This window comes from Lepus europaeus, chromosome 5 (genome assembly GCF_033115175.1).
Source record: "Lepus europaeus isolate LE1 chromosome 5, mLepTim1.pri, whole genome shotgun sequence".
Taxonomy (NCBI): Eukaryota; Metazoa; Chordata; class Mammalia; order Lagomorpha; family Leporidae; genus Lepus; species Lepus europaeus.
In genome coordinates, this window is record NC_084831.1 from 153,092,251 (window position 1) to 153,120,016 (window position 27,766).

Below are 27,766 nucleotides of genomic sequence, written 5' to 3' on the forward strand. Positions count from 1 at the left end.
AGAGAGAGAGAGAGAGAGAGAGAGAGAGAGAGAGAGAGAAAGGTCTACCATCTGCTGGTTCACTCCCCAACTGGCCACAATGGCTGAAGCTGCACGGATCCAAAGCCAGGAACTTCCTCCGGGTCCCCCACACAGGTGCAGGGGTCCAAGGATTTGGGCCAACTTCTACTGATCTTCCAGCCACAGCAGAGAGCTGGATCAGAAGTGGAGCAGCCGAGACTTGAACTGGTGCCCATATGGGATGCTGGCACTGCAGGCAGTGGCTTTACCTGCTACGCCACAGCGCCGGTCCCATAAGGGACTTCAATACCCACTTTCAGCAATGGATAGATCAACCAGATAGAAAATCAGCAAGGAAACAGCAGAGTTGATTGACACTATAGACCAAATGAACCTAACAGATATCTACAGAACTTTCCATCCTACAGCTACAGAATACACATTCTTCTCACCAGAACATGGAACTTTCTCTAGGACTGATCACATGCTAGGCCATATTGCAAATCTCAGCAAATTCAAAAAACATCTTCTCTGACCACAATGGAATGAAGCTGAAAATCAACTCAGGAATCTCTAGAACACATGCAAACACATGGAATCTGAACAACATGCTTCTGAATGAAAAATGGGTCATTGAAGAAATCAAAAAATTTCTGGGGGCTGGCGCTGTGGTTTAGTGGGTAAAGCTGCCACCCACAGTGCTGGCATTCCACATGGGTGCCGGTTCGAGACCTGGCTGCTTCATTTCCAATCCAGCTCCCTGCTATGGCCTGGGAAAGTAGTGGAAGATGACCCAAGTCCATGGGCCCCTGCACCTGTGTGGGAGACCTGGAAGAAGCTCCTGGCTCCTGGCTTTAGATCGGTGTAGCTCTGGCCGTTGCGGCCATTTGGGGAGTGAACCAGTGGATGGAAGATACCTCTCTCTTTCTCTCTCTCTCTCTCCCTCTCCTATCTCTGTGTAACTCTGCCTTTCAAAGAAATAAATAAATCTTTAAAAAAAATTTCTGGAAACAAATGAAGACGACAATACAACATATCAAAACTTACGGGATACAGCAAAAACAGTGTTAAGAGGAAAGTTTATAGCAATTGGTGCCTACATCAAGAAATTGGAAAGGCACCAAATAAATGAGTTATCAGTGCATCTCAAGGACCTAGAAAAACAAGAGCAAACTAAAGTCAAAATTAGTAGGAGAAAAGAAATAATTAAAATTAGAGAAGAAATAAACAAAATTGAAACAAAAAAGTAATACAAAGATGAGCAAAATGAAGAGCTGGTTTTATGAAGAAATAAACAAAACTGACACACCATTAGCCCAAATAACCAAAAAAGGAGGGAGAAGACACAAATTGATAAAATTAGAGATGAAAATGGAAATGTGACAATAGACAGAAATAAAAAAGAATCATCAGAAATAACTACAAAAAGCTGTATGCCAATAAACTGGGAAACCTAGACAATATGGATAGATTCCTAGATACATACAACCTACCTAAATTGAGCCATGGAGATATAGAAAACCTAAACAGACCCATTACTAAGACAGAAAATGAATCAGTTACAAAGACTCTCTCAACAAAGAAAAGTCCAGGACCAGAAGGCTTTAATGCTGAATTCTATCAGACATCATAAGAAGAACTAACTCCAATTCTTCTCGAGCTATTCAAAACAACTGAAAAGGAGGGAATCCTCCCAAACTCTTTCTATGAAGCCAGCATCACCTTAATTCCTAAACCTGAAAAAGATACAACAGAGAAAGGTAACTACAGACCAATTTCCCTGACAAACATAGATGCAAAAATCCTAAACACAATACTACCTAATTGGATTCAACAACACATCAGAAAGATCATTTATCCAGACCAAGTGGGATTTATCCCTGGTATGCAGGGATGGTTCAACATTTGCAAATCAATAAATGTGACACATCACATTAACAAACTGAAGAAGAAAAATCACATGATTATCTCAATAGATGCAGAGAAAGCATTTGATAAAATACAACACTCTTTCATGATGAAAACTCGAAGCAAACTAGGTACAGATGGTACATTCCTCAACACAAGGCAATTTATGAAAAACCAACAGCCAATGTCCTATTGAGTAGGGAAAAGTTGTAAGCATTCCCACTGAGATCCAGAACTAGACAAGGATACCCAGTCTCACCACTGCTATTCAATATAGTCCTGGAAGTTTTAGCCAGAGCCATTAGACAAGAAAAAGAAAAAATAAAGGAATACAAATTGGGAAGGAGGAAGTCAAACTATTCCTATTTCCAGATAACATGATTATATATATATAGGAGATCCAAAAGACTCCACTAAGAGACTACTGGAACTCATAGAAGAATTTGGTAAAGTGGCAGGATATAAAATCAACACACAAAAATCAACAGCCTTTGTGTACTTTGCCATGGCTGAGAAAGATTTCCTAAGATCAATCCCATTCACAATAGCTACAAAAAAAAAAAAAAATCAACAACCTTGTAATACATTTAGTCAAGGATGTCAAAGCATTCTACAATGAGGATTTCAAAACAGTAAAGAAAGAAATAGAAGATACAAAAAAATAAAAAATCTTCCATGTTCATGGATTGGAAGAATCAGTATCCCCAAAATGTCCATACTACCAAAAGCAATTTACAGATTCAATGTGATACCAATCAAAATACCAAGGACATTCTTCTCAGATATAGAAAAAATGCTGCCAAAATTCATATGGCAATACAAGAAGCCCCCAATAGCTAAAGCAATCTTATACAATAAAAACAAAGCTGGAGGCATCACAATACCAGATATCAAGACATAATACAGGGCAGTTATAATCAGAACAGCCTGGTACTGGTCCAAAAACAGATGCAAAGACCAATGGAACAGAACAGAAATGCCACAAATCAATCCATGTATCTATAACCAACTTATTGACAAAGGAACTAAAATCAATCCCCGGAGTAAGGGCAGTCTCTTCAACAAATGGTGCTGGGAATAGTGGATCTCCACATGCAGAAGTATGAAACAAGACCCATACCTTATACTTTACACAAAAATACATTCAAAATGGACCCAATACTATCAAATTACTAGAGAACATTGGGGAAACCCTATAAGACATTGGCATAGGCAAAGAATTATTGGAAAAGACCCCAGAGGCACAGGCAATCAAAGCCAAAATTGACAAACAGGATTACATCAAATTGAGAAGCTTCTGTACTGAAAAAGAAAAAAAAAACACTCAGTAAAATGTAGAGGCAACTGACAGAATGTGAAAAATTATCTGTAATCTATGCAACTGATAAATAATTAGTAACCAGAATATAGAAAGAGATTAAGAAACTCAACAAGAGCAAAACAAACAACCCAGTTAAGAAAAGGGCAAAGGACATAAACATGCATTTTTCAAAAGAGGAAATCCAAATGGCCCGATGTGGTAAAATGAGAAGGCTGTGCCAAGATGGTGCTGGCAAGTGGGCATCAGTTACTCAGGAAATGGCAGTGGAACCCACCAGGCAATGGAGCCTGCCTGGCAACAGGCAGTGATTGGTTGCAGCACAAATCACGCCTTGACCAGATTGGCTGCCTTGGCTATATAAGCTGCTGTACCATCTGAAATAAACGAGTCTACAAGCTGCTTTCCTCTAGCCTGCTTTTACCCAACTCCCAATGTCTGTGTCATGACTCTGCGCCTCTTGCCCCCACTGTGCTTCTCTCAGAACGAATCCACAGACACATGAAAAAAAATGCTCAGGATCACTAGCTGTCCTGGAAATGCAAATCAAAATGACAAGTTTCACCTCATTCCCACTAGGATGGCTTCCATGCAGAAATCCACAAACAACAAATGGTGAAAAAGGAACCCTAATGCACTGTTCGTGAGAATGTAAACTGGTAAAACCACTGTGGAAGACAGTATAGAGATACCTCAGAAATCTGAATACAGACCTACTATATGACCCAGGTATCCCACTCCTGGGTTATTTACTCAAGGGAAATGAAAGCAGCATGTGAAAGAGTTATCTGTACCCCATGTTTATTGCAGCTCAATTCATAATAGCTAAGACAAGGAATCAACCCAAATGCTTGTCAACTGAAGACTGGATAAAGAAATTATGGGACATGCACACCATGGAATACTATGCAGTGTCAAAAAAATAAAATCCTGTCATTTGCAACATAATGGATGAAAATGGGAAACATCATACTTAGTGAAATAAGCCAGTCCCAAAAGGACAAATAACATATGTTCTCCCTGGCCTGTGATATAACTAATAGAGCTCCTAAAAGGCAATCTACAGAAGTGAAATTGACACTTTGAGAAGCAATGACTTTGTACAGTGCTTGTCTCAAAGGTTGAAGAACAATTTTTTTTCATACTATTTGTTGAACTCAACACAGAGTTAATCATATGTATATAAAGTTAATTGAAAATAGATCTTAGTAAAGAATAAGAATGGGAATAGGAGAGGGAGGAGGAAGGGGGTGGGAGTGCAGGTATGATGTGATTTAGGAATTTAGGAATACCATGTTCCTAAAGTTGTAATTATGAAATGTATGGAGTTTGTATTCCTTAAATAAAAGCTTTCTGGGAGAAAAAAAAAAAAAAAAAAAAAAACTAACCCAAGCCCTCCCTCTAGCGTAGCATCACAGTTTTAGCTCAGGCCCCCAAGCCCCTTCCCACCACTTTGTATTATATAGACCACTAGTCTATAAAGGAAGGTGCTCTCTCTCTGCTGTGTGTTCACTGGAAACTCTCAGCCATGCATTCACCTGGGAGTGAGTGCCTCTCAGGATTTATTCTTCTGAATACTCCTGGTCCGGCTTTGGCTTCAAATGAATGAATACATAAATAAAAAGAAAATAAAACTATTACTATTTTGGGTCTCTGTTAATTAGCATCTGACCTGAATCCTAAGTGATAGAGACTTATTTTCAGAATTGCAACTACATCTGAACGTCCTCTAATTTTAAGTAATCTATTATTCAGATTTTTCCTAGTTTCATCAAAGTTAGAGTTTATATTTCTCTTTCTTATGTTAATAATCTGTAAGAAAAATAAAAACATAATGGTTTTCTTATAACTTAAAAACCAGAAACTTGGGGCAAGCATTTGGCCTAGTCACTGCCAGTTAGTATGCCAACATCCTGTATCACAGTGCCTGGTTCAACCCCAGCTCTCCTTCTGATTCCAGCTTCTAGCTAACGTGCCCCCTGCAAGACAGCAGGTAGGTGCTCAAGTAGGTGGGTGCCTGCCACTCACATGGAAGACCTGGGCTGAATTCTCAGCTCCTGGTTTGACCTCGCCCAGCCCCAGCTATTATGGACATTTGGAAAGTGAACGAGCAGATGGGAACTTTCTGTTTATCTGTCTCTGCCTATCAAATAAATAAACTTCAAAATAAAATTTAAGAATGAAATCTTCATCTTTCTAATCTTATTTCCTACTTTGCCCTTTACACATTGTGAACTAATCAGTATTTCTCTTCAAACTCTGTAATTTGCAACACTTCTATAGTTCATTATTTACACTGTAAAATAAGCTTTCTTCCTGTGTCTGTTTCTATGTCCAAATTGTATCTGTTCTTTAAGGTTTGACTCACAGACCACGGCCCTCTAAGTTCTTTCCCAATGCCATTTCCTCTGGGGGCGTTTATCTCTCATGGACTCCCTGAGGGTGGGAGCTGAGACTCTGGGTCTCTACATCTGCTTGCAGCACAAGCCATGCTAGCTTGTATGCAACTGTCATAAATTTGATATCAAGAAATTTGATATTATCTAGCAAAATTTTACTTCTTATAACTATGCCTCACAAAGGAAAATTTGAGTTTAAAGACCATTTTTAAAGTGAGCCACAAAGCACAATTGGTATCAAATTCTACCATGATCTCATAAGAGTTTATGACTTGTGGATTATTGGCAAGACAAACCTGGAGCCATTGAGGTCTTTGTGATCAATCAAGTCTGCGTGTTAAAATGCTGTATGGCGCTTTGCATAGCTTACTCTATGAAGTAAACTTTCCTTAGTAAAATTAATTCATTTAAGAATGCTTTCCTGCCACCTTAAAGCATTAATTCAGACCTGACGAGAACAGTTTTATCTTTTAAAAATGGTGTGAGGCAGATAAAGTATGCAGTTATCATGCTCACTATTTCATTCTCTGGGAATGTCTGGATAGAATATTTTTTCCTTTTGACTCAGGGAGAGATAAGGTGATCTGCATAGTAGCATTAAAAATTTAGTGAGAGCCGGCGCCATGGCTGAACAGGCTAATCCTCTGCCTTGTGGCGCCGGCACACCGGGTTCTAGTCCCGGTTGGGGTGCCGGATTCTGTCCCGGTTGCCCCTCTTCCAGGCCAGCTCTCTGCTATGGCCCGGGAAGGCAGTGGAGGATGGCCCAAGTGCTTGGGCCCTGCACCCCCATGGGAGACCAGGAGAAGCACCTGGCTCCTGGCTTCGGATCAGCGAGATGCGCCGGCCGCAGCGGCCATTGGAGGGTGAACCAACGGCAAAAAGGAAGACCCTTCTCTCTGTCTCTCTCTCTCACTATCCACTCTGCCGGTCAAAAAAAAAAAAAAAAAAATTAGTGAGAAACATTTCCCTGGACTCTTTAGTACAGGGATAGTTTAGTTTTGATCAAACTTGACTAAGTAAGCCTGGTCACAAAGAAAAAGACTGATAGATTGGACCAAAGGAAAATCTAAAACATCAGTATAATTCAAAGACATGATTTTAAAATACAAGAAACAGATTAGGAAATAAGTTTAGCAACATGCCAACCAATAATAAAAAATACCACTCTGAATTATGAGAAAAAGGATAAATAATTCAACAGAAAATGTGCTAAGGAAATGAACAGGCAAGTCACAGAAGAACATGTGAGAAAGGATGTTCAGGAAAGTAAACATTAGGAAAATACAAGTTAAGACAAAATAATACCCCTCCCCCATTTATATGAGAAAAATATACAGTAAAGGTTAAGAACATAGACTCTAGAACTTGCCTGGGTATTAACCCTGGTTCTGCCATTGTCCAAGGTGTATGAATTCAGGTCTAGAACTTGCCTGGGTATTAACCTTGGTTCTGCCATTGTCCAAGGTGTATGAATTCAGGTACTTTATTAGTTTCCCTATCTAAGTGTTCTCCTCTTCAAAATGGGGGTTATTAGAGTAACTACCCCACGGAGCGGTAGTGATCATTAAATAAGGCAGACGTGTAAGGTGCTTGGAAGAGCATCTGGCACATAATAAATACTGCAGCTGGACTTACTATTATTCATTCCTCACATTCATTAAATTAAAAAGTTGTTTGAAGGATAAAAGTAATTTTAATCTGGTGGTGGGAATGAAAATGAATACAGCTTTTTTGAAGGACAATTTGATAAGTACTTTCTCTTTATCAAATGTTCCACTTGAAAAATCTAACCCAGTCACACAGGTACAAAAAGGTGCAAGTTCAAAGATGTACACCACTTCCTTATTTTATGCCAGAAAGGGAACAGTTTAAACACCCTTCAATGGAGAAGTGCGTACATTACATTAACGACATTGCAGCATATGCAGGGTGCAGCTGTGAGTCAGAGTGATGTGGGTTTACATGTTCTCATGAACAAAGTGTACAGAATATTTACGGTAAAAAACAAGTGATAAAGTAATATGTACAATATGATCCAGCTTTTATAAAACATATAAAATATACATATGGATAGATGTATGAGTATTATGGACATTTACATTTTATTTTACTTTTTTATTTGAAAGGGGGAGAGAGGAGAGATATTCATCAGCTGGGACTGGGCCGGGCTGAAGCCAGGAGCTGGGAAGTCAAACTGGACCTCCCACATGGGTGGCAGGGATCCAAATGATTGAGCCATCGGCTGCTCCCGCCTATGGTGTGCAATAGCTGGAACAGGGAGAAGAGCTGGGACTCGAACCCAGACACACTGATATGGCAGACAGGCATCCCAAGTGGTGCTATGACAGCTCTGCCAAGTATCTGCCCCTGGATTTTAAATGAGGTTGGAAAATACACTAAGAGTTAATGAGGTTATTTATGTGGGGGGATGGGCAAGATGAAAAGGAACTGTAATTTCATTCTCGCTACTTAGATACTAAAACTTTCTCTCCAACAATGAACACTTATGCACATTCTGTACAATTTATACATTGGGAAAAAAAGGCTGCTTACTGCATTTGATTACCATTTCTGTAAACTGGATATAAAAATAGAAATGGTTTGCTATTTGATTTAAACACTATATTCCATTTTGGAAGAAAAGGCATGACTTCTTCAATTGGTGCATATGACCCAAGAAATCCAGAGGTCCTTGGAAAATCTGGTCACACCATAAGGGCACTAATTCAAATAACCCAGTTGATTAATACCTTGTACCACAGTTCTATTTTTCTGTGTCTTCAGATGACTAAAGATAAGAAATGCCAATTTTTAAACGTAACACATTTAAATCCTAGTTAGTACATCCTGATGCAAGAAGAATACAGTTTTAGAAAATTCTCTGTACAGGAAACCTTTGTAATGCAAATGGATATTTTTTACAAAAAGGATTATCTAATATTTGAGATATAGTAGTACCTTTTTATTGTGCCATGTTTAGGATGCACAGATACTGCTACTGACTGAAGCATAACAGCATGGAAGTCATATATTATAAATTTAGGTCACTGGAAAGGCTAACAACGCAGCAACTCTGTAAGAGCAATATAAGAGACTCTAGGAGAATATAATCTCTTAGTAATTCAATCAAAGAATTCCCATGGGCTATCTAAAACAACATGGAATTGGAGCAAGCAACTCTGTATTAAATATTACCTTCTGTGGAGAAAGCTTTTTCCACAGAAGGTAATATTTAATACAGAGTTAAAAAATAAAATATATGTATAAAAAAACCCTTCTCCTTGTCTTCCAATTTTTCCACATGATCCTGCAGAGCTTAAGAAACTGGCTATGGAATGTTTAATTGTATACAACATCCTTTTTTTTTTAAGAGTCAGTTATTCGAAAGGCAGAGTTACAAACAGAGGGACATGGATACACACGCACATATAAACACTCATTTATCTTCTATCCACTCATTCACTCCCCAAATGAACACAATGTCCAGGGCGGGGCCAGACTGAAGCCAGGAGCCAGAAATACCACCTGATTCTCCAAAGTGGTGGCAGGGGACCAAAGACGTAGGCCATCTTTTGCTGTTTTCCTAGAAGCTTTAGCAGGGAGTTGGATTGGAAGAGGGAAAGCTGGGATAAGAACTTGCACTCAGGCCGGCGCCGTGGCTCAACAGGCTAATCCTCCGCCTTGCGGCGCCAGCACACCGGGTTCTAGTCCCGGTCGGAGCGCCGGATTCTGTCCCGGTTGCCCCTCTTCCAAGCCAGCTCTCTGCTGTGGCCCGGGAAGGCAGTGGAGGATGGCCCAAGTGCTTGGGCCCTGCACCTGCATGGGAGACCAGGAGAAGCACCTGGCTCCTGCCATCGGATCAGCGCGGTGCGCTGGCCGCAGCGCGCCTACCGTGGTGGCCATTGGAGGGTGAACCAACGGCAAAAAGGAAGACCTTTCTCTCTGTCTCTCTCTCTCACTGTCCACTCTGCCTGTCAAAAAAAAAAAAGAACTTGCACTCATATAGGATGCCAGCATCACAGGTGGCAGGTTTAACCTGCTGTGCCACAATGCCAGCCCCAACATCTTTGTTCTTAAAAAGTTTATATTCTAAAGAAAATCTGACATTCTATATTATTGAGATTTATCTACAACTCAAAATATTTTTAATTCCTGGAATGTTGAAAATTGTAGAATAATAATAAACTAAGGATAATATATGAGAAGAAAATCAATTTTTTAACAATTACTTTAAAATAAACAGACATGAAACAGATAATTAACAATACAATTACACATCAAACTGGAATGGACTTGTAACCTCAAAGAGCATCTTCAGCATGGTTCAGAGACAAAAAGCGCTAATACAATGGTACTCCCTCATCAAGTCAGGATGGAGCACAAGTTCCTCCGTCTCTAGAACAAGGACAGTAGTTCTCCGCATGGCAAATCAATGATTTTTATTTCCGTTTGTTAGGCAGATAAATGAAAATAATGCATTTCACTTCGTGAAAGTAAGACAAAAGAAATAACAATAAAAAACACCTCAATGTATAAAATAAGGATATCAAATATGGAGAGGCAGACTCGAGTTAAAATCCAAGCTTTACTATTTACTATCCGTGTTACCTAGGCAAATGTCTCAATGTCTTTACACCTCAGTCTCTCACATATAAAGTGAGGTAATAATAATACCTGGGGTTGCTGTAAATCAGAGATTACATTTAAAGTACTTTGCACATACATAGTAAGCAATTAATAAATATCAACATTTGTGATGATGTGCTTATACAAAAAGCACTATTTCCAAAATTTTGAAGATTATGGAGACATGAAATACTAAAAATATGTCTTAGGATACACTTAACAGCTTTAGAAGGAGGTTATCCTCAGTGAGCTGTATGTCTGAGGTGTACCCAAGCTAGTAGTGCTAATCACTGAAATCCATGCTTCCTCTTCATTGTATGTCTTTTAGATGTAACTGTAGACTGACAACACTACTCCTATATGCTGTACACACAGAACAAGAAAACAGCGAAGAACAGTCTCTGCAGCCAAAGCGCCCAAGTTCAAATGCGGTTTTAGCTATTTACTGGTTATATGTCCACAGGCAATATTACTCAACTTCTCTGTACCTCAGATTCTTCATCTATAAAATAGGGACAATAATAGTACTTATTACATAGGGTCATTAAACAAGATAATGTATATAAAGCATCCAGTACAGTGCTCAAAAAACGTTGGCTATTGTCATCTTCATCCTACAAATTAAAAAGGATACACCTCTGACTACTAGAGCTTGATGCCATAGAAACAGCAGAACTGATTCTTAAATTACTTCTCATGCATCCACAAACTCTTCCATGCTATAAGATTTTTAAACTGGTTGGGCATTTGAGCCAACAATTTATACCTTAATATGAACAACACAAAAAAGTAACTTTTGTATTGGATCTAATTGTTTTTGGTGCAAGGTTAGGGAAGACCAAAACACCTCATCAAATTCCACTATGAAGCTGCTTTCTGTTTTAAGCACAATCAGCTTCCTACCTGTCATCTGTGTTACGAAGGGATGGAAGCCGGAAACTTGTGTTTCTGTCAAGCTTTGATTGGCTTTTGGTTCTCTTGATGGAGCCTTTCAGACGCTTGCTGAAGAAACCCTGGAATGAAAAGGTAGACAGTGATGGGACAGAGAACCAAAAATGGAATCTTACTCTTCTGCACTCTTTGCAAAAGATTTTAGACTTTTGCATTAGCTTAGATTTTTCCAATAAACAGCACAAAGAAAACCTAGCCTTTAGTTTGTTGTTTTATAAATAATAATTGCTTGAAAAAAGATGGTAATGTGATGACAATTTTTTTTGCAATAACTGTGATAATTAAAATTGATGGCATACAAAATTGACAAATGGGATTACATCAAGTTGAGAAGCTTCTGTACTGCAAAAGAAATAATCAGCAAAGTAAAGAGGCAACCAACAGAATAGGAGAAGTTATCTGTAAATTATGCAACTGATAAAGGATTAATAACCAGAATATATAAAGAGATTAAGAAATTCAACAAGAACAAAAAAACAACCCAGTTAAGAAATGGGTAAAGGAATTGAACAGGCGTTTTCCAAAAGAGGAAATCCAAATGGCCAACAGTCACGTGAAAAAATGCTCAGGATCACTAGCCATCAGGGAAATGCAAATCAAAACAATGAAGTTTCACCTCACCCTGTTAGAATGGCTTTCATATAGAAATAAACAAACAACAAATGCTGGTGTGAATGTAGGGAAAATGGTACCCTAATACACTGTTGGTGGGAATGTAAACTGGTAAAGCCACTGTGGAAGACAGTATGGAGATACCTCAAAAATCTGAATACAGACCTACCATATGACCCAGCCATCCCACTCCTGGAAATTTACCCAAGGGGAATGAGATCATCATGTGAAAGAGTTATCTGTACCCCTGTGTTTATTGCAGCTTAATTCACAATAGCTAAGACATGGAATCAACCCAATGTCTGTCAACTGAAGACTGGATAAAGAAATTATGGGATATTTATACCATTGAAAACACACAGTGGTAAAACAAACAAAATTCTCTCATTTGCAACAAAATGGATGAAACTGGAAAACATCATACTAAGTGAAATGAGCCAGTCCCAAAACGGCAAGTACCATATGTTCTCCCTGATCTATGATAACTAATAGAGCACCTAAAAGGTAATCTACAGAAGTGAAATTAATACTTCGAGATTCAATGACTTTGAATAGCCCTTGTCGACTGTTGAGGAGCAATTTTTTTTCATACACTTTGTGGAATTCTTTACTTAGTATAGAGTTACTCATATATGTATAAATTTAATTGAAAATAGATCTTAGTAAAAAATAAGAACGGGTACTCGTATACTGGAGGAACTGAAATATTCTGCTACTAAGAAGAGAAGTTTTATTATAAGGGCTGTAAAAATAAAGATAACTAAGTAGCATAAGGTAACGTGGTGGTAAGCTTAAAAGTGTTAACGTTTAATCCAGCTCACCAACGGATATAGTATTTAAGAGTTAAGCTTTAAATATAGCCAAATTATTATAAAAGAGATCATTTTTTAAATCATTAAAGCAGTTGGACTTTAAAGAACAAAGTGCTTCACAGTCTTAGATCCCTGCTTGCTTCCAGCTACTTCCTGCAGTCTACCTGGAGTTCCCTGAATGTCTTCTTAGATGCAGCATTTGAAATAAATGCATCCTCAACAAAATCTGTTGACAAAAGGATAAATACTGTAATGAGGGCCACTACTTTTAAGAATCTTAAAATACTAATATTGGCAGGTGGAAGGATACTTACAGAAGCATTTTAAAACGCCTTGAGGAAAAGCTGAACTTCAAAGAAAAAGATGTTGACATGTGAAAATGACCCTGTGTGATCATCTTGAGATGAATATTATCACAGACAAGTATGTACAATAAATATTCCCTCCCCAAATACAGGGCCAACCCATCAAATCCTTTATACTTTAGTTACCATCAGAACCCACTGTTTTGATGTGAAGACTACACTCCTCCATAAAGTAGGCTATGCTGAGACCAGACCTCTCACAATCCTCGTGGCATAACACATGCTCCACGTCCATGAGCAAGTTAGCTGAGAGGGTGAGGTCCTACTCTATGCAGTCTTCACTTCGTCACACAAGAATGGAGACTCCATTTCTGTGCTTCCATAGTTACTGCAGTACGATAAAGGTAATGCAGCAAATCAGGTACTAGTTTTTAAAGTTTCACGTTACTTCTGTTCTCATTTCATTAGACACAAAAAGTCACAGCACTGGCCTAACTTCAAAAGGGAAGGGTTGTACAATCCTACCACATACCTAGGAAGAGAACCAGAAATAGCTGGTGAACACCAGTATAGACTGCTATAATGCTTTACCAACTCAAGTGTTTTTCAAACTCATGTGTTACTCCTTTCATTAGAGAAAAATATAAACAAACATTTGAATGGAACTATTGAGGTCACTGAAGAAAAATACATACATTACATCTTGTTCTTGCCACCCAAAGAGTAATTGTAAAAACTCACAGAAAATATCACACAGGCTTTCCCTAGATTGTTTACTGTAGCTTATTACAGGTGTATAGAAACTGGAGGGGAGAGAAAAAGGCTATTTTACTTAATTATTTTATTTTATTTTTTTATTTTTGACAGGCAGAGTGGACAGTGAGAGAGAGAGACAGAGAGAAAGGTCTTCCTTTGCTGTTGGTTCACCCTCCAATGGCCGCTCATCCTCTCAGCACCATCAGAGACAATCACTGTCATTAGCCCTCCAGCATAAAGACTTTCTCTATTATTTTCTATGGGTCATAAGCATAGATTATAGCATTCTAGTAGGATTGTTGGGGTTGGTTAAAAAAACCACTGGCCTAAGCTGAGATCTAGCTCAGGGACCTGACTGAATATAATATATAAGCACTTTTCTTTTTTTTTTGAAAAATAGTTTTTCATTTTGAAATAGATTTAAGCAAAGTTACCAAGACAAGCCAGAGTTTCCATACACCTCACACTCCATTTCCCTTATTTTTTTCCCAAAGAAATATTTTATTTAATGAATACAAATTTCATAAGTATAACTTGAGGAATATAGTGATTCTTCTCACTATTCCTGCCCTGCCACCTCCACTCCCACCCCACCTCCTCCTCCCTCTCCCATTCCCAGTCCCATTCTCCATTAAGATTCATTTACAATTAACTTTATACAACAATTTGCACACACACACATACACACACACAAAAACTGTTTGAGAAAAAGTTTTACTGTTAATTCTCATAATGTAGCTCATTGCAACAGAAGTCCTGCATGGGGAGTAAATGCACAGTGACTCCTGTTATTAATTTAACCCTTATGTATCATGTCAGGGATCACCCGAGGCCCCTGACATGAGCTGCCAAGGCTATGGAAGACTTTTGAATCCACAATCTCCATCAGTATTTAGGCAAGGCCATAAGCAAAGTGGAAGTTCTCTTCTCTCTTCAGAGAAAAGTACATCCTTCTTTGATGGTCACTTCTTTCCACTGAGGCATCTCTCACAGAGATCCTTCATGTAGGACATTTTTTGCCACAGTGTCTTGGCATTCCATGCCTGACATGCTCTCATGAGCTTTACAGCCAGACCAGAATGCCTTAAGGGCTGATTCTGAGGTCATAGTGCTGTTTAGAGTGATTATCATTCTATGAGTCTGCTGCATGGACTGCTCCCCATGTTGGAACATCCTCTCCTTTTTAATTCTATCTATTATTATTGCCAGATATTTGATCTTATTTATATGATCCCTTAAATATTAATCCTATCTATATGATCACTTTAACACTTAATATGGTCACTTTAATACTTAAGATGGCATTTTTACCACCCTTTCTAACAAAATGTGATTGTGTATTACACTGAGAATACACTGACAGATGCTCACTTATTTACTACTTTATCTTTATGTGACACTATATCATACAGTATATTTTAATACATTTACTTAGTAAAATTTAATTTAAATTTTTGTATAGAACTATACCAGGAACTATAATGAAAGATAAAGCACATGGAGTTGGTAATTTCAGTATTTAAATACTAAACATAAATATATACATGGGCATATATATATATATAAATACAAATATGCGTGTAGAATGGACATCACTGAGGAAAGAATTTCTGCACATGAGGATGTATCAACAGAAACCTCCAAAACTGAAAAACAAAGTGTAAAAACTGGAAAATCAGAACAGAATATCCAAAGACCATGGGATAATTGTTAAAAAGTGTCACATGCTTGCTACACCAGCATCCCATATGCAACTGCTAGTTTGAGTGCTGGCTACTCTGCTCCTGATCCAGCTTCCTGCTAAAGTACCTGGGAAGGCAGCAGCAGATGGTCTTAGTACTTGGGCCCCTGCCACCTGTGGGAGACTTAGATGGAATTCCTGGCTCCTGGCTTCTGCCTGGCCTAGGAGTGTGGCCACCTGGGGAGTGAAACAGCAGGTGGAAGATCTCTCTCTGTCCCATCTTTTCTCTGTTGCTCTGCCTTTCAAATAAACAAATAAATAAATCTTTTTTTTTTTAAAGGAGAGGAGAAAAAGAACTAGGGAAAGTAACTAAAATGACTGAGATTTTTCCCAAATTAATGTTCGACACCAAACCACAGATTAAGGAAACTCAAAGAAAAGCATGCAGCATACATGCCAAACAAATACACTACTCCTAGGCCTATCATTTTCAAATTGCAGCATATCAAAGATAAAAAATTATGAAGGAAGTGGGGGAGGAGGGATACTTTACAGTGGAACAAAGAATTACATCTGACTTTCCAGAAATCATGGAAGCAAGAGAAGGGTGGGGCGAATATTTAAAGCATTAAGAAAGAAAACCACCAGCACAATATTCTGTAACCTGCAAAATTATCCTTTAAAAGTGAATTAGGAGGACTGGCGCTATGTGTAGTAAGCCCCCAACTGTGGCACTGGCATCCTGTGTGGGCACCAGTTCCTGTCCTGGCTGCTCTCTTTAGATCCAGCTCTTTGCTATGGCCTGGGAAAGCCTGGGAAAGATGGCCCAAGTGCTTGGGCCCCTGAACACACATGAGAGACCTGGAAGAAGCTCCTGGCTTTGGACTGGCCCAGCACCAGCCATTGAGGCTGTTTGGAGAGTGAAGTAGCGAAAGGAACACCTTATTCTCTGTCTCTCCCTCTATCTTTCTGTAATACTCTCCCTCAAATAAATAGAAACATAAAATCCTTTTTAGAAAAGTGAATTAGCAATAGATTTTCTTTCTCAAACAAAAGTTGAGAAGTTTTATGCTACTAGATCTTCTTTGCAAAGAATTTGAAAGAAGTTCCTGAGAGGCATGCAAAATGCAGGCTGAGCATCCTTTATCTAAAATGCTTGGGACTACATATGTTTCAGGTTTGGGGAATTTTTGGATTTTGGGGTACATGCATAGACTTTGATGACAGAGCACCCCTAATCTGAATGGCTCCAAAATGAAAGCAGAAATGCTCTGAAATCCTCAATGCTCAAAATGTATCATTTCAGCACCCAGAGCATTTGGAATTTTGGATTTCGAGATTAGCTGTGCTTAATCTGTAATACAGGTCTGAAACTCAGACCATCATAAAGAAAGGCATTGATGAAGAAATAGATGAAGGTAACATAAAATCTTTCATTTTTCTTATTCTTAGTTAACAGCTAATTGCTCAAAATCAAAATAACAGCAATGTACTTGATTATCTATGCTTATATATCATACATATGCTTATATACAAGTACAATGATCAATAGCAATGATACAAAGCATGAGAAGGAAGAATTACTTTGTTACTAAAATGTATTCAGACTACCTGTGAATATAGTATTATCTGAAAATGGACTTCGATCAGTTGTAAATATATATAACAGATCAGTTGTAAATATATATAACAAACTCTAGAGAAATCTTGAAAAAACATTAAAGACAAAGAAGTATGACTTATCTTCTGCAAAAGGAGAGAAAATGGCATCATGTAAGATGCTATCTTAAAACCATGAAAGGCAGAAAAAGAGTAGAGATAAAAATAGTAACACAGGGACTGGCGCTGTGGGTAAAGCCGCTGCCTGTAGTGCGGGCATAACCCATATAGGCACTGGTTTGAGTCCCGGCTGCTCCACTTCCGATCCAGCTCTCTGCTATGGCCTGGGAAAGCAGTGGAATATGGCCAAGCCCTTGGGCCCCTGCATCCGCATGGGAGACCTGGAAGAAGCTCCTGGCTTTGGATCGGTGCGGCTCCAGCCATTGCGGCAAATGGGGAGTGAACCAGCAGATGGAAGACCTCTCTCTCTCTCTCTGTAACTCTGACTTTCAAATAAATATTTAAAAAAAAATAACAGAGCAAAGGCAACACATACAGCAGAGTTAAAAAAAATAACGTGCCATGTTAACAGCGTAAATAAATCAATTCAATGATACAAGAATTGATAAAAAATTAAGGCCTAGGGCCAGCGTTGTGGTGCAGCAAGTTAAACTGCTGCCTGTGACATTGGCATCTAATAAGAACACCAGTTCGAGTCCCAGCTGCTCTACTCCCCATCCACCTCCCTGCTGATTTGCCTAGGAAAGCAGTGGAAGATGGCTCCAAAGCTTAAGCTCCTGCCACCCACATGGGGGACCAGTTTGGAAGATCTAGGCTCCTAGCTTTGGTCAGTGGCTGTCACGGCTATTTGGGGAGCACACCAGTGGATGGAAGATCTCTCCTTGTCTCTCCCTCTCTGTCACTCCACTTTTCAAATAAATAAGTGAATCTTAAAAAAAAATTAAGGGCAACCATATACTGGTGTCAAGAAACCCACTTTAATTATAAAGACACAGACAAGTAAATGGGTGGGAAAACATCATGGCAGTACATGTCTGCTGTATCTGAAATTACCACAACCATTCCTGTTTGTTTTTTTCAATTAGTACTGCCATGATGTTTTCCCAAACAGGAATGGCTGTGGTAATTTCAGATACAGCAGACATCACAGCAAGGAAAGGTATCACATAACCATAACAGAGTCCTCCAAAAGATGAAACAATCCTTAATGTGCACGTGCCTCACCACAGAACATGAAGAGACAGGAGGCAAAAGTGACAGAGATGCTGGGAGAAACAGATGAATCAATACAAGCATTAGAGACTTCAATATCCCTCTATCAGAAATGGACAGATACAGCAGGCCGAAAATCAGTGAAGACACTGCTGAACTCAACCACACCATCAAACAACTGGATGTAACTGGTATATATAGGCTATTTCACCTAGTAACCATAGAAATGCATTCTTTGATGTCTGATAGAACATTCACTGAGACATATTAGTGGGGCAAGTGCTGTGTCATAGTGGGTAAAGCCACGGCCTGTGATGCCAACATCCTATACGGGCACTGGTTCAAGTCCTGGCTGTTCCACTTCTGATCCAGCTCCCTGCTAATGGCCTGGGAAAAGCACTAGGGGATGGCCCAAGTGTCTGGGTCCCTGCACCCATGTGGGAGCCTGGATGAAGCTCCTGGCTCCTGGCTTTGGCCTGGCCCAGCCCTGGCCCATTGCAGCCATCTGGGGAGTGAACCAGCAGAAGGAAGATCTCTCTCTCTTTCTTTTTAATTAAAAATACACAGATTTATCTGAAAGGCAGAGTTAGAGAGAGAGGAGGGGGTGGGGAGAGAGAGAGAGAGAGAGAAGTCTTCCATCCATTAGTTCACTCCCCAAATGGTTGCAGTGGCCGGAGATGAGCCAATCCAAAGCTAGGAGCTTCTTCTGGGTCTTGCAGGTGGGTGCAGGGATCCAAGGACTTGGACCATCCTCTGCTGCTTTCCCAGGCTCATTAACAGGGAGCTAGATCATAAGTGGAGCAGTCAGGACTCAAACCAGTGTCCATATGGAATGCTAGCACTGCAGGGCTTTAACCCATTGTGTCACAGCGCCAATCCCGAACAAATGCTTTTTTATTTTTTAAAGACCACATTCTGGGTCATAAAACATACCTTAGCAAATTTAAAGAATAGAAATCATACAGTGTTTGCTCTTGGACTACACTAGAATTAAACTAGAAATCAGTAACAACACAAAGATAGCTGGAAAATATTCAAACACATGAGACTGAACAATAATCCTTCTAAATAACACCAGGGTCCAAGAAGAAATCAAACAGAAATTAAAACTACTGTGAAGTAAACTAAAATAAAAACATAACAAAATTGTGGGATGCAGTGAAAACAGGGCTTACAGGAAATTTTAGAGCACTGCATGCATTATTTCAGGAAATTCAAAGTAAGCAGAATGAAAATTAGGGCAGAAATCAGCGAAATCGAAAACAAGAAATTAAAAGAAAAAATTCAATAAAACCAAAAGCTGCTTCCTTGAAAAGATAAATAAAACTGCTAAACCTCTAGCTAGACTTGGAAGAAAAGAGAGAGCAAACAAATTACTAACATCAGAAATGAAATAAGGGACAACACTACAGATGCAACAGGCATCAAATGATAATAAAGGAATATCATGAACAACTCTGTCCACAAATCTGGTAACTTAAATTAACTCCTAGAAAGATGCAACTGGCTAAACTCAAACAAGAAGATGCAGCTGGTCTGAATAGGCCAATATTGATTAGAGAAATTGAATCAATAATTAACCTTCCAAACAGAAAGTAGAGTTTACATGGGTTCACTACTGCATTGCACTAGACATTTAAGGAAAAAAATTATACCAATTGCCTACGGCTTCTTTCAGAACACAGAAGCAGACAGAGTATTTCCAGATTCAGTCCTAGGTTCCCAGTGGAAGGTACAAAGATCTTCCAAAAACCTCCTGCCCCCAAACATAACAGAGGTAGCCACCTCTGTTTTCAACATTTCCCAACAAAATGGAATCTTTGTGACAACTGGTGAATCTACAAGGACACTATCACCTGCCTGACTCTGGAGCTCACAGTAGGGCTCACTATCGATGTTATATACTCTGTAGGCTGCACAAATGTACAAGTATCCTGTTCCACCCTCATGCAGAGTATTTTACTGCCCAGAGCTCCTGTGGGCTCTTCCCATTCACACTTTGCCACTCCCTGCACCCAACCTCTGGCGACCACCCATCATTTCATGGCCTCCACAGCTTCCCCTTTACCAGAATACCAATAGGTGCAATCAAACAGTATGCAGCCTTTTCAGTTTGGCTACATTTGCTTAGCAACACGCACTTGAGGTTCCTCAGGGTCTGTTCTGCTTCTTTTTTTTTTTTTTTTTTTTTTCAGTCTCCTTTCTCTCCTTCCTGTTCAGTTTTGGAAGTTTCTACTGAGTTATCCTTAAACTCAGAGATTCCTTCCTCAGCCACGTTGTCTACAAACAAGCCCATAAAACGCGTTCTTTATTTCTGTGCCACTTTTTTTTTTAATCTAGCATTTCTTGTTGGTTATCTTCTGCAAATTTCGGTCTCTGCTTATACTGACCATCTGTTCTTGAATGCTCTCTACTTTATTCACAAGAGCCCTCAGCATACTAAACATGATTGTTTTAAATTCCTGATCTGATGATTTCAAGGTCTGAGTGAACATCTTGTGTTTTCTGCCTTTCAGCAAGCTTTGTAATATACATTTTTGTTGTTAGCAGAGCGTGATGTACTATATGAAAGGAACTACAGGGAACACTTGGTGTCTATGGCAATATGGTAGGAAGGTGTGCATGTCGGGGGGAGGGGGGTGGAGGAGGGTAAAGGAGTATTCTGTGGATCTAAGATTAGTCTTCTAGTAAGCCTGTGGCTCTGTGAACTTGACAAGTGCTTCTCAAGATCCCTCAGGCCACCCACGCTGAGGACAGGATGGCTAGAGAGGGCCAGGGTTAGGCCCTGGCAAACCCCCTGGAGGCTGGGCTCTGGTTGAACAGAGAGAGAGAGGTCTGAGAGCAGACCTTGTCAGTTAAGAACAGCATGCTCTAGCACATCTGAAAAGGGTTCCTTGCTTCCTCCTCTGGCAGGAAGTGAAATCCAAAGGGCTACTCACTGTGAGAATCTATAGAGCTCCAGGGGGCACAACGCACAAAAGTGTGGGTTCAGTCCCCTTGGAGTTTTTAATCTCCAGCAATTTGTCAATTACAGATCAGGTTTTCCTATTCAGAATCAAGAAGTCTTGCCTTTACACTTTTGAGAGATAGTATAATGCTGTATCTATCTTAACATCTACCATAGTGTTTACATTTAAGTAAGTGCTTAATAAATAACTGATAAATACATACATACAATTATGGGGGTTTTTATAAGAGAAATTCAGATCAGGAAATGTTCAAGATTGCATGGAGTGGTCAGTGGTATTTCATGGAAGTAGTAGAATCTATGGAACTCAGTTTTCATCTCCTTGATGTAATTAAAATGTGTTTGTTATTTTAACCTGAGCACACCAAAGGAAGGGAAGAAAATTAGAAATAAGAAATAAAATTACAACAGCAGGGACTTGTGGCTGCTGCATTCAGTAATGTGCCTGTAGTGATACTTGGTATTTCTTAAGTCACAACATTTGTTGACCAAATGAGTTTATTTAAGGCTTCCTGAGTTCCTGAAATGGCTGGAAGCTTCCCATATGTAAAACCATTTCATCTATGCAGCAAATCCATGAAGTAGGCATTCACCAACTTGCTGAAGGGAGCTAAGATTTAAGTCTGATGTATTGCTAATGGTTACAAAGCTTCATTCATTCATATGTTGAACAGTTACTATTTGTCAGATACTTGAGCATCTGAGAGTATACCCAAGAACAAAACCAAAAACCTTGTCTTCATTCAGCTTCCTTATTAGCGGGAGGAGACCATGAACAAAGAGCACAGTAAGAAAAAGACAAGAGCTACAGAAAAACCGAGTCATGGAAGAGAGGGTGGCGACAGAGCTGGGTCAGGGTAGCCTTCCAGAGAAGGGTTACATTTGAATAAAGACAAGAAGATGACTTAGCCAGCAGAGATCAGAAGGAAAAGTACCCCATGCAACAGGCCCGGGCGAGGCAAAGGCTTTCCAGGCAGAGGCAAGGCTACTGTGTCCAAGGAAGAGCTAAGAAGTCAGTGTGGTTGGAGTGAAGGAAGCGATACGAGGGTAGTGGGAAGTGATGGTAGCAGGGTAACGGTGGTCAAGGCAGAGGCACTGAGTGGTGAGAGTGTGCAGGACCTGCTGGTCACTGCAGGGACCACAGTTTTTACTGGCTAGAGAGGAGGTCACATCTAAGAAAGTCAGCAATGAGAGACAAGACAGCTTAAAGCAGTCATAGTTAAATAAGCATCTGCCCTTCTGAAATACTTTTAGCTACAAAAATAGAAACATGTATTTTCATATGACGTTTTCAGCATGTATGCACAATCTGTGAATTCGTTTCCCACATCTGAATAGCTAAGTTACAGAGAAGGTACATAACTTTCCCAAGGTTAACCGCCGCTAAATGGCAGAACAGAATTCCTAGCCCAGGCATAGCCTGACTCTGGAACACTTGCATATTAACCACTGTGCTATGTTAATTCACAACACTCTAATTCTTCTTCAGATAAATACTCTAAGCACTATAATAAAACTTCATATTCCCCCCTGTGCTGTATTTAATTTCTACATATATCTTACAGAGTTATATACCACAAAGAGCCAGGAGGGCATTAAGACAATTCAATATGTGAGGGGAACAATAGCAAAAGTAAGCAGGGAAAAAAAAAAACCAAAAAACAAACCTACCTGTGTGCCATTTGACTGAGATGAACTTACACCTAGGTTTCCATATAATTAAAGTAAAATTGAAACTACTGAAATTACTTTCATATGTAACGGATTCTGTGGTTACTAGGTATAAAAGATGCAAATAAAAATTTTTAAAACAGATGGATTCCAAGAGGAAAATGCTTCTCTCTTTTTCACATGAAGTACTGATACCATCCAAGTCTTACAGAAATATGAAGTGGGTAAGTGATGCTCCTGCAGGCAAGTCTGAAACCCCAACAGCAAACCGAAACAAAGGAAAGACTACATAAACTGATTGCATCCTCTGACAACAACTTAATTTGAAAACAAACTAATAAACCACTCAACATTACTGCTAGAATATCCAGTTCTCTGAAATGCTGTTGCTATCATCTACAATTCTTAAAAATAGTAAAAAGTTCATTATTTAAAAAAATTACATTCTCACAGCAATTGGTAGAACTAAAAAGACTTACTTTAATTAGTTGGTATTCACTATTTTCTTTCAAAGTAGGGCTTAAAATTAGCAACTGTCAGTTAAAGAAAGAGCCAAATGTTGCCTTTCTTTAGGTTGGTCAATGTTGAGATAATGGGAACAAAAGTTGTTCACCAACCGCAAACTGGGATAACCCCGGAAGACTGCCCTTGGCGATCCAGGCGTGATTGTAACTGAAATAAAGCCGCTGCTATGCAACAGCTCTCCGAAGCCTCCGCGGAGGTAATAAGAGACATTGCCTCGCTGGCATCTAGCACTGTGCTGTTCCCTTAAGACAGGGAGCAGTGGGGCTGGAGAAACATGTCATCACCTTTCACAAGAAAACACAGGGATGTGCTCTAGTTCTGCTGGAGACGTGTTCACGGCAGCAGTCACACAAGGGATTAAGGACAGTATTACAGCAATTCTACGTGATTAAGTAATTTTAATAGCAGTTCCTTTAAATGTTATTATTACTCATACTAAGAAAATGCCACCCTGGCAACTAGAAAGGATCAGGTGAGAATTGTTTTCATTCTTGCTTTTCAAGTTTTAGTTTAACTGGCAAATCAGTCTCTTCTGTATTTTGCATATTTTAGTAGTTCTTTTTAGCATGGATTGTAATTACCAGAGAAGAAAAGCTATGCCATATATAAATGCTCTGTTCCTCACTCTCTTCATACAATTTAAGAACTTTTAAATACTCAGTACGTGTTGGCTAAAACAAAAATATAAAAAATTAACAAGGTAAAAGGGAAAGAACAACTGAAGATGTTCAACTCCTCTTCCTGGTCATCATATTTTACTTAGTTTATTTTCCAGTTATTGGAAATCCAAAGAGGAAAGGAAACTCAAGGAGACAAGAATAACAGAAGAACGAACAGTTACCAGGGCTTTATAGAGAACAAGACATTTTAATATGGATAATTGCTCCCCTACTAATTCATCGAAGTGCAAGAGAAAAGGTTCTAAACTAAATTACAACTGCTTTTCTCACCCAAAGCTGATGAGTCAGAGTCTTTGGGTGTAAGGTGTAGTGATGTGCATTTTTACCAAGTATCCAAGATGACTTTTTTTTATTAAGCAAAACTTTTATTATGAAATTTTAAACATACAAAGCACAGAAATAAACATGTACCCATTAATTATATCTAACCAATGATAATGTCATATTGTTACGAAGACATTATAATTACTGTATTAAAATATAAAATACATAGTATAACTGTTGTACTATAATATGTTAAAACATGTGTGTGTATTGATATCTTAAGATTTGCTGGAAGGGTAAACAGATGATATCTAGCACACTTTCTCTATCACTAATAATATTCTCTATACTATAGATTCATTTTCATTTGATATAACACGGTTATGTCAGATTTCTTTTGATTATTATCCATCTGTTAAATTATTTCAAGCCTTTTACTTTCAACTTTATAGATTGTGTTTAAAAAAAGATTTATTGAGGTATAATTTCACCCCCCCCCCCAAATTCACTATTAGGTGTTGTACAGCTTCAAAAGTTTTGACAAATACATACCCCTACAACTGAGAAATAGATCATTCTATCACCCCCAAATTTCTCTGTGCTCCTTTGTAGTATCTTCCTCTCACCCTCAGTCCCCAGAAACCACTCATTCGATTTGTTCCGATAGCCTTATCTTTCCCAGAATGTCATATAAATGAAACTGTACAGTATGCAGTCTTCTTTAACTTAGCACGTTTTTGAAATTTATCCATGATGTTCTAAGTATCATTGGTTCATTCCTTTTTTTTTCCTGACCAACTATATTGGTTGTCACACTCTTAATAGCTCCTACCAGCCTGAAAGGTGGAAAAGCACTTCACTCGATGTTCTAAAACCTGCATTTCCTTGAATATGAGTCAGTTTGAACATTGTTCTCATATTTCTAGGAAAATTTTTACAGCTTTTTTTAAAAAAATAATTACCTGTTAATGACTTCTTTCTTCTTTTTCTATTGGGTTTTGGTTATTAATCCCTCAATTTTTAATAGTTTTTAAAAAACATGTTGTGCATATTTTCTCCCAGCTATTTGTCTTTTAACTTTGCTTTTTTGCTATGCAATTTTTAAAAGACATTTTTTTGTATAGTCAATTATTTTTATGTTGTGGTTTAAATTGCCTTTGGTCTTTCAGTAATCATTACAGAAAGCTTTTTCCTACATTAAGTTAAAGAATTTACACATTTTTTCTATTAGTTGTATATCATTTTTATATGTAGATCCATAATTCATTTGGAGTGACATATACATCTAATTTTATCTTTTTCCATATAATTACTCAGTTGTCCCTACATCATTTATTTCAAATATCAGTTCCTCAGTAAACCTTTTTTTTTTTGTCTAATAGGACTCAGTGTCTCTCAGTTCTGAATGTCTAAGACTTTCATTCTATACCACTGGTTTCCTCTGCCTTAACCTATAATTAGTTCTCCTATTTTATATCCCCCATGGAATCTTAGCTCCTGAAGGCAAATGGGAAACAAACAACTTGAACTCATTTTTGTATTTCTACAATGTTTAGTGGGCTATTTAATACCTACGGCAGAGTGTTAATAATGATTCATCTAAATTATTTAGAAACGTCAAATCCACTCACAGATATAGAAAAACGGATGTAATATATTTGGGAGGGAAATTTCAAAATTATTAAAAGAGAAGGAAGTTTCGTGTTTAAAGAAATGTCTAGAATTTGAAATATTTGCTTCTGTAGACACTTCAGCTCCTGATGATGAGGCATACGCTGAGTTTTCTATGACTCACAGACTGCGCTCTTCTTATTCAAGTTCACAGAATATGAGTATCAGGGACGATGGCTTTTAGGAATAAAATAATGAGAAATGATGGGTCAAAGCTAAGAACGAGCACATCCTCCTAAAGTGAGATCTATTAGTCTATTGGACAGTCTCCAGGAGGTTATCACAAAAGCCCAAAAAAGCATTAGATAATGTAATGTGAAAGACAGTTTCTCATTGTCAGAGGAGATGCACTAGATGAATTTAATTGAAGTCTTCCATATCTCATTTCTAGGACTCTAAGAATAACAGCATCAAAGATAGAAGGGGACTTTGGAGCTATTAGTTATTTAAAAAAGTAAAAATTTTTACTGCTCTGGTGAAACAAAATGTACCTAAAATCCATATTATAGATTGTGGTGAGCAAAAGGTATAATGTGAAACAATAGAATTACTCTTTATAAATGCCTATCAGGACACGCTATTCCGGGGTGGTGGGGTAAGAGTAGAACAGATATAGATTAAGAGAGGAGAAGGAAAGTAGAAATACTTTGGAAAAGATTTTATTAGGCAAATTTATATTACTTGTAGAGGGTAATTCCTAACTGTACTGTTTCTAATGCTGCAAACAAGTTTTCTATTGTGAATTTAAGCACCAAAATATTAACAAACTGGTCCTTACTATATAGTACCCTCTTATCTGCAAATCTTCAAATCTTAAAATATCTCTATAATAGTTAATTATAAAAAAATAATGGGTCTTAGTGGAGGTCAAACAATTTGGTCTTGGTTATACAAATGTGATGCTAGTTGAACAGAGAGTGAAAAATAAAGTCCTTATCATATCTTTGCCTGTTCCAGGCATAAATCCTTAAATGCCAATAATATTAAATCCTTGTACTGGTACCCTGGCAGAATTAAAAAGGCAGGGTGACACAGACCTTAGACTACACGGTCAGAAGAGTTCAGTCTCCTTCAACTGCAGCTGCCTGATTTTGATGGGAAAGTGCTCCTGAGTAACAGTGGTTTTACTTACTACCTAGGATAGGAACCCAGGTAGCTATGTTTTTGCCTTTATGTCTGCTGATTATAGTGTGTTTTTTCTCCATTTAATTTTTTTTTTGGATTTATTTTTATTTATTTGAAAGAGTTACAGAGAGAGGTAGAGACAGAGAAAGAGGTCTTCTATCTGTTGGTTCACTCCCCAGATGGCCGCAACGGCTGGAGCTGTGCCAATTGGAAGCCAGGAGCCAGGAGCCTCCTCCAGGTCTCTCACATGGGTGCAGAGGCCCAAGGACTTGGGCCATCTTCCACTGCTTTCCCAGGCCATAGCAGAGAGCGGGATCGGAAAAGGAGCAACCAGGACTAGAATCAGCACCCATATGGGATGCTGGTTCTTCAGACCAGGGCTTTAACCAGGTGCGCCACAGCGCCGGCCCCTCCTTTTAACTTTTAAAGAGTTGAGAGGTTGACTGCATTCCTATATTCAAATATAGGAATATAGGACTACATTGAAATATACCTTGAATCAGAAGCAAAACTGAGGAGTTCTTATGAGTTACTCTATCATTATTCTCTTAGAGCATCTATAGAAAGAAAATCTTTTTGTTCTATTCACTGCATTCCACACTTCTTAATTCCATTTTAAACTTAAAAAACCCAGTAGAGGGGTAGGCATCTGGTGGTGTGGT

The 27,766-nt window shown here is 38.7% G+C and overlaps 1 protein-coding gene across 2 annotated transcripts in view; it reads right to left on the minus strand.

The window, feature by feature from the left end:
* The window catches only part of RASAL2 (RAS protein activator like 2), a 401,898-nt gene that overhangs the window by 59,856 nt on the left and 314,276 nt on the right, over nucleotides 1-27,766 (minus strand). For both annotated transcript variants that reach the window (XM_062192966.1, XM_062192967.1), the window contains exon 5: nucleotides 11,155-11,264. In XM_062192966.1, coding sequence (XP_062048950.1) covers nucleotides 11,155-11,264 — 110 coding nt within the window. The remainder of the gene's footprint in view (nucleotides 1-11,154; nucleotides 11,265-27,766) is intronic.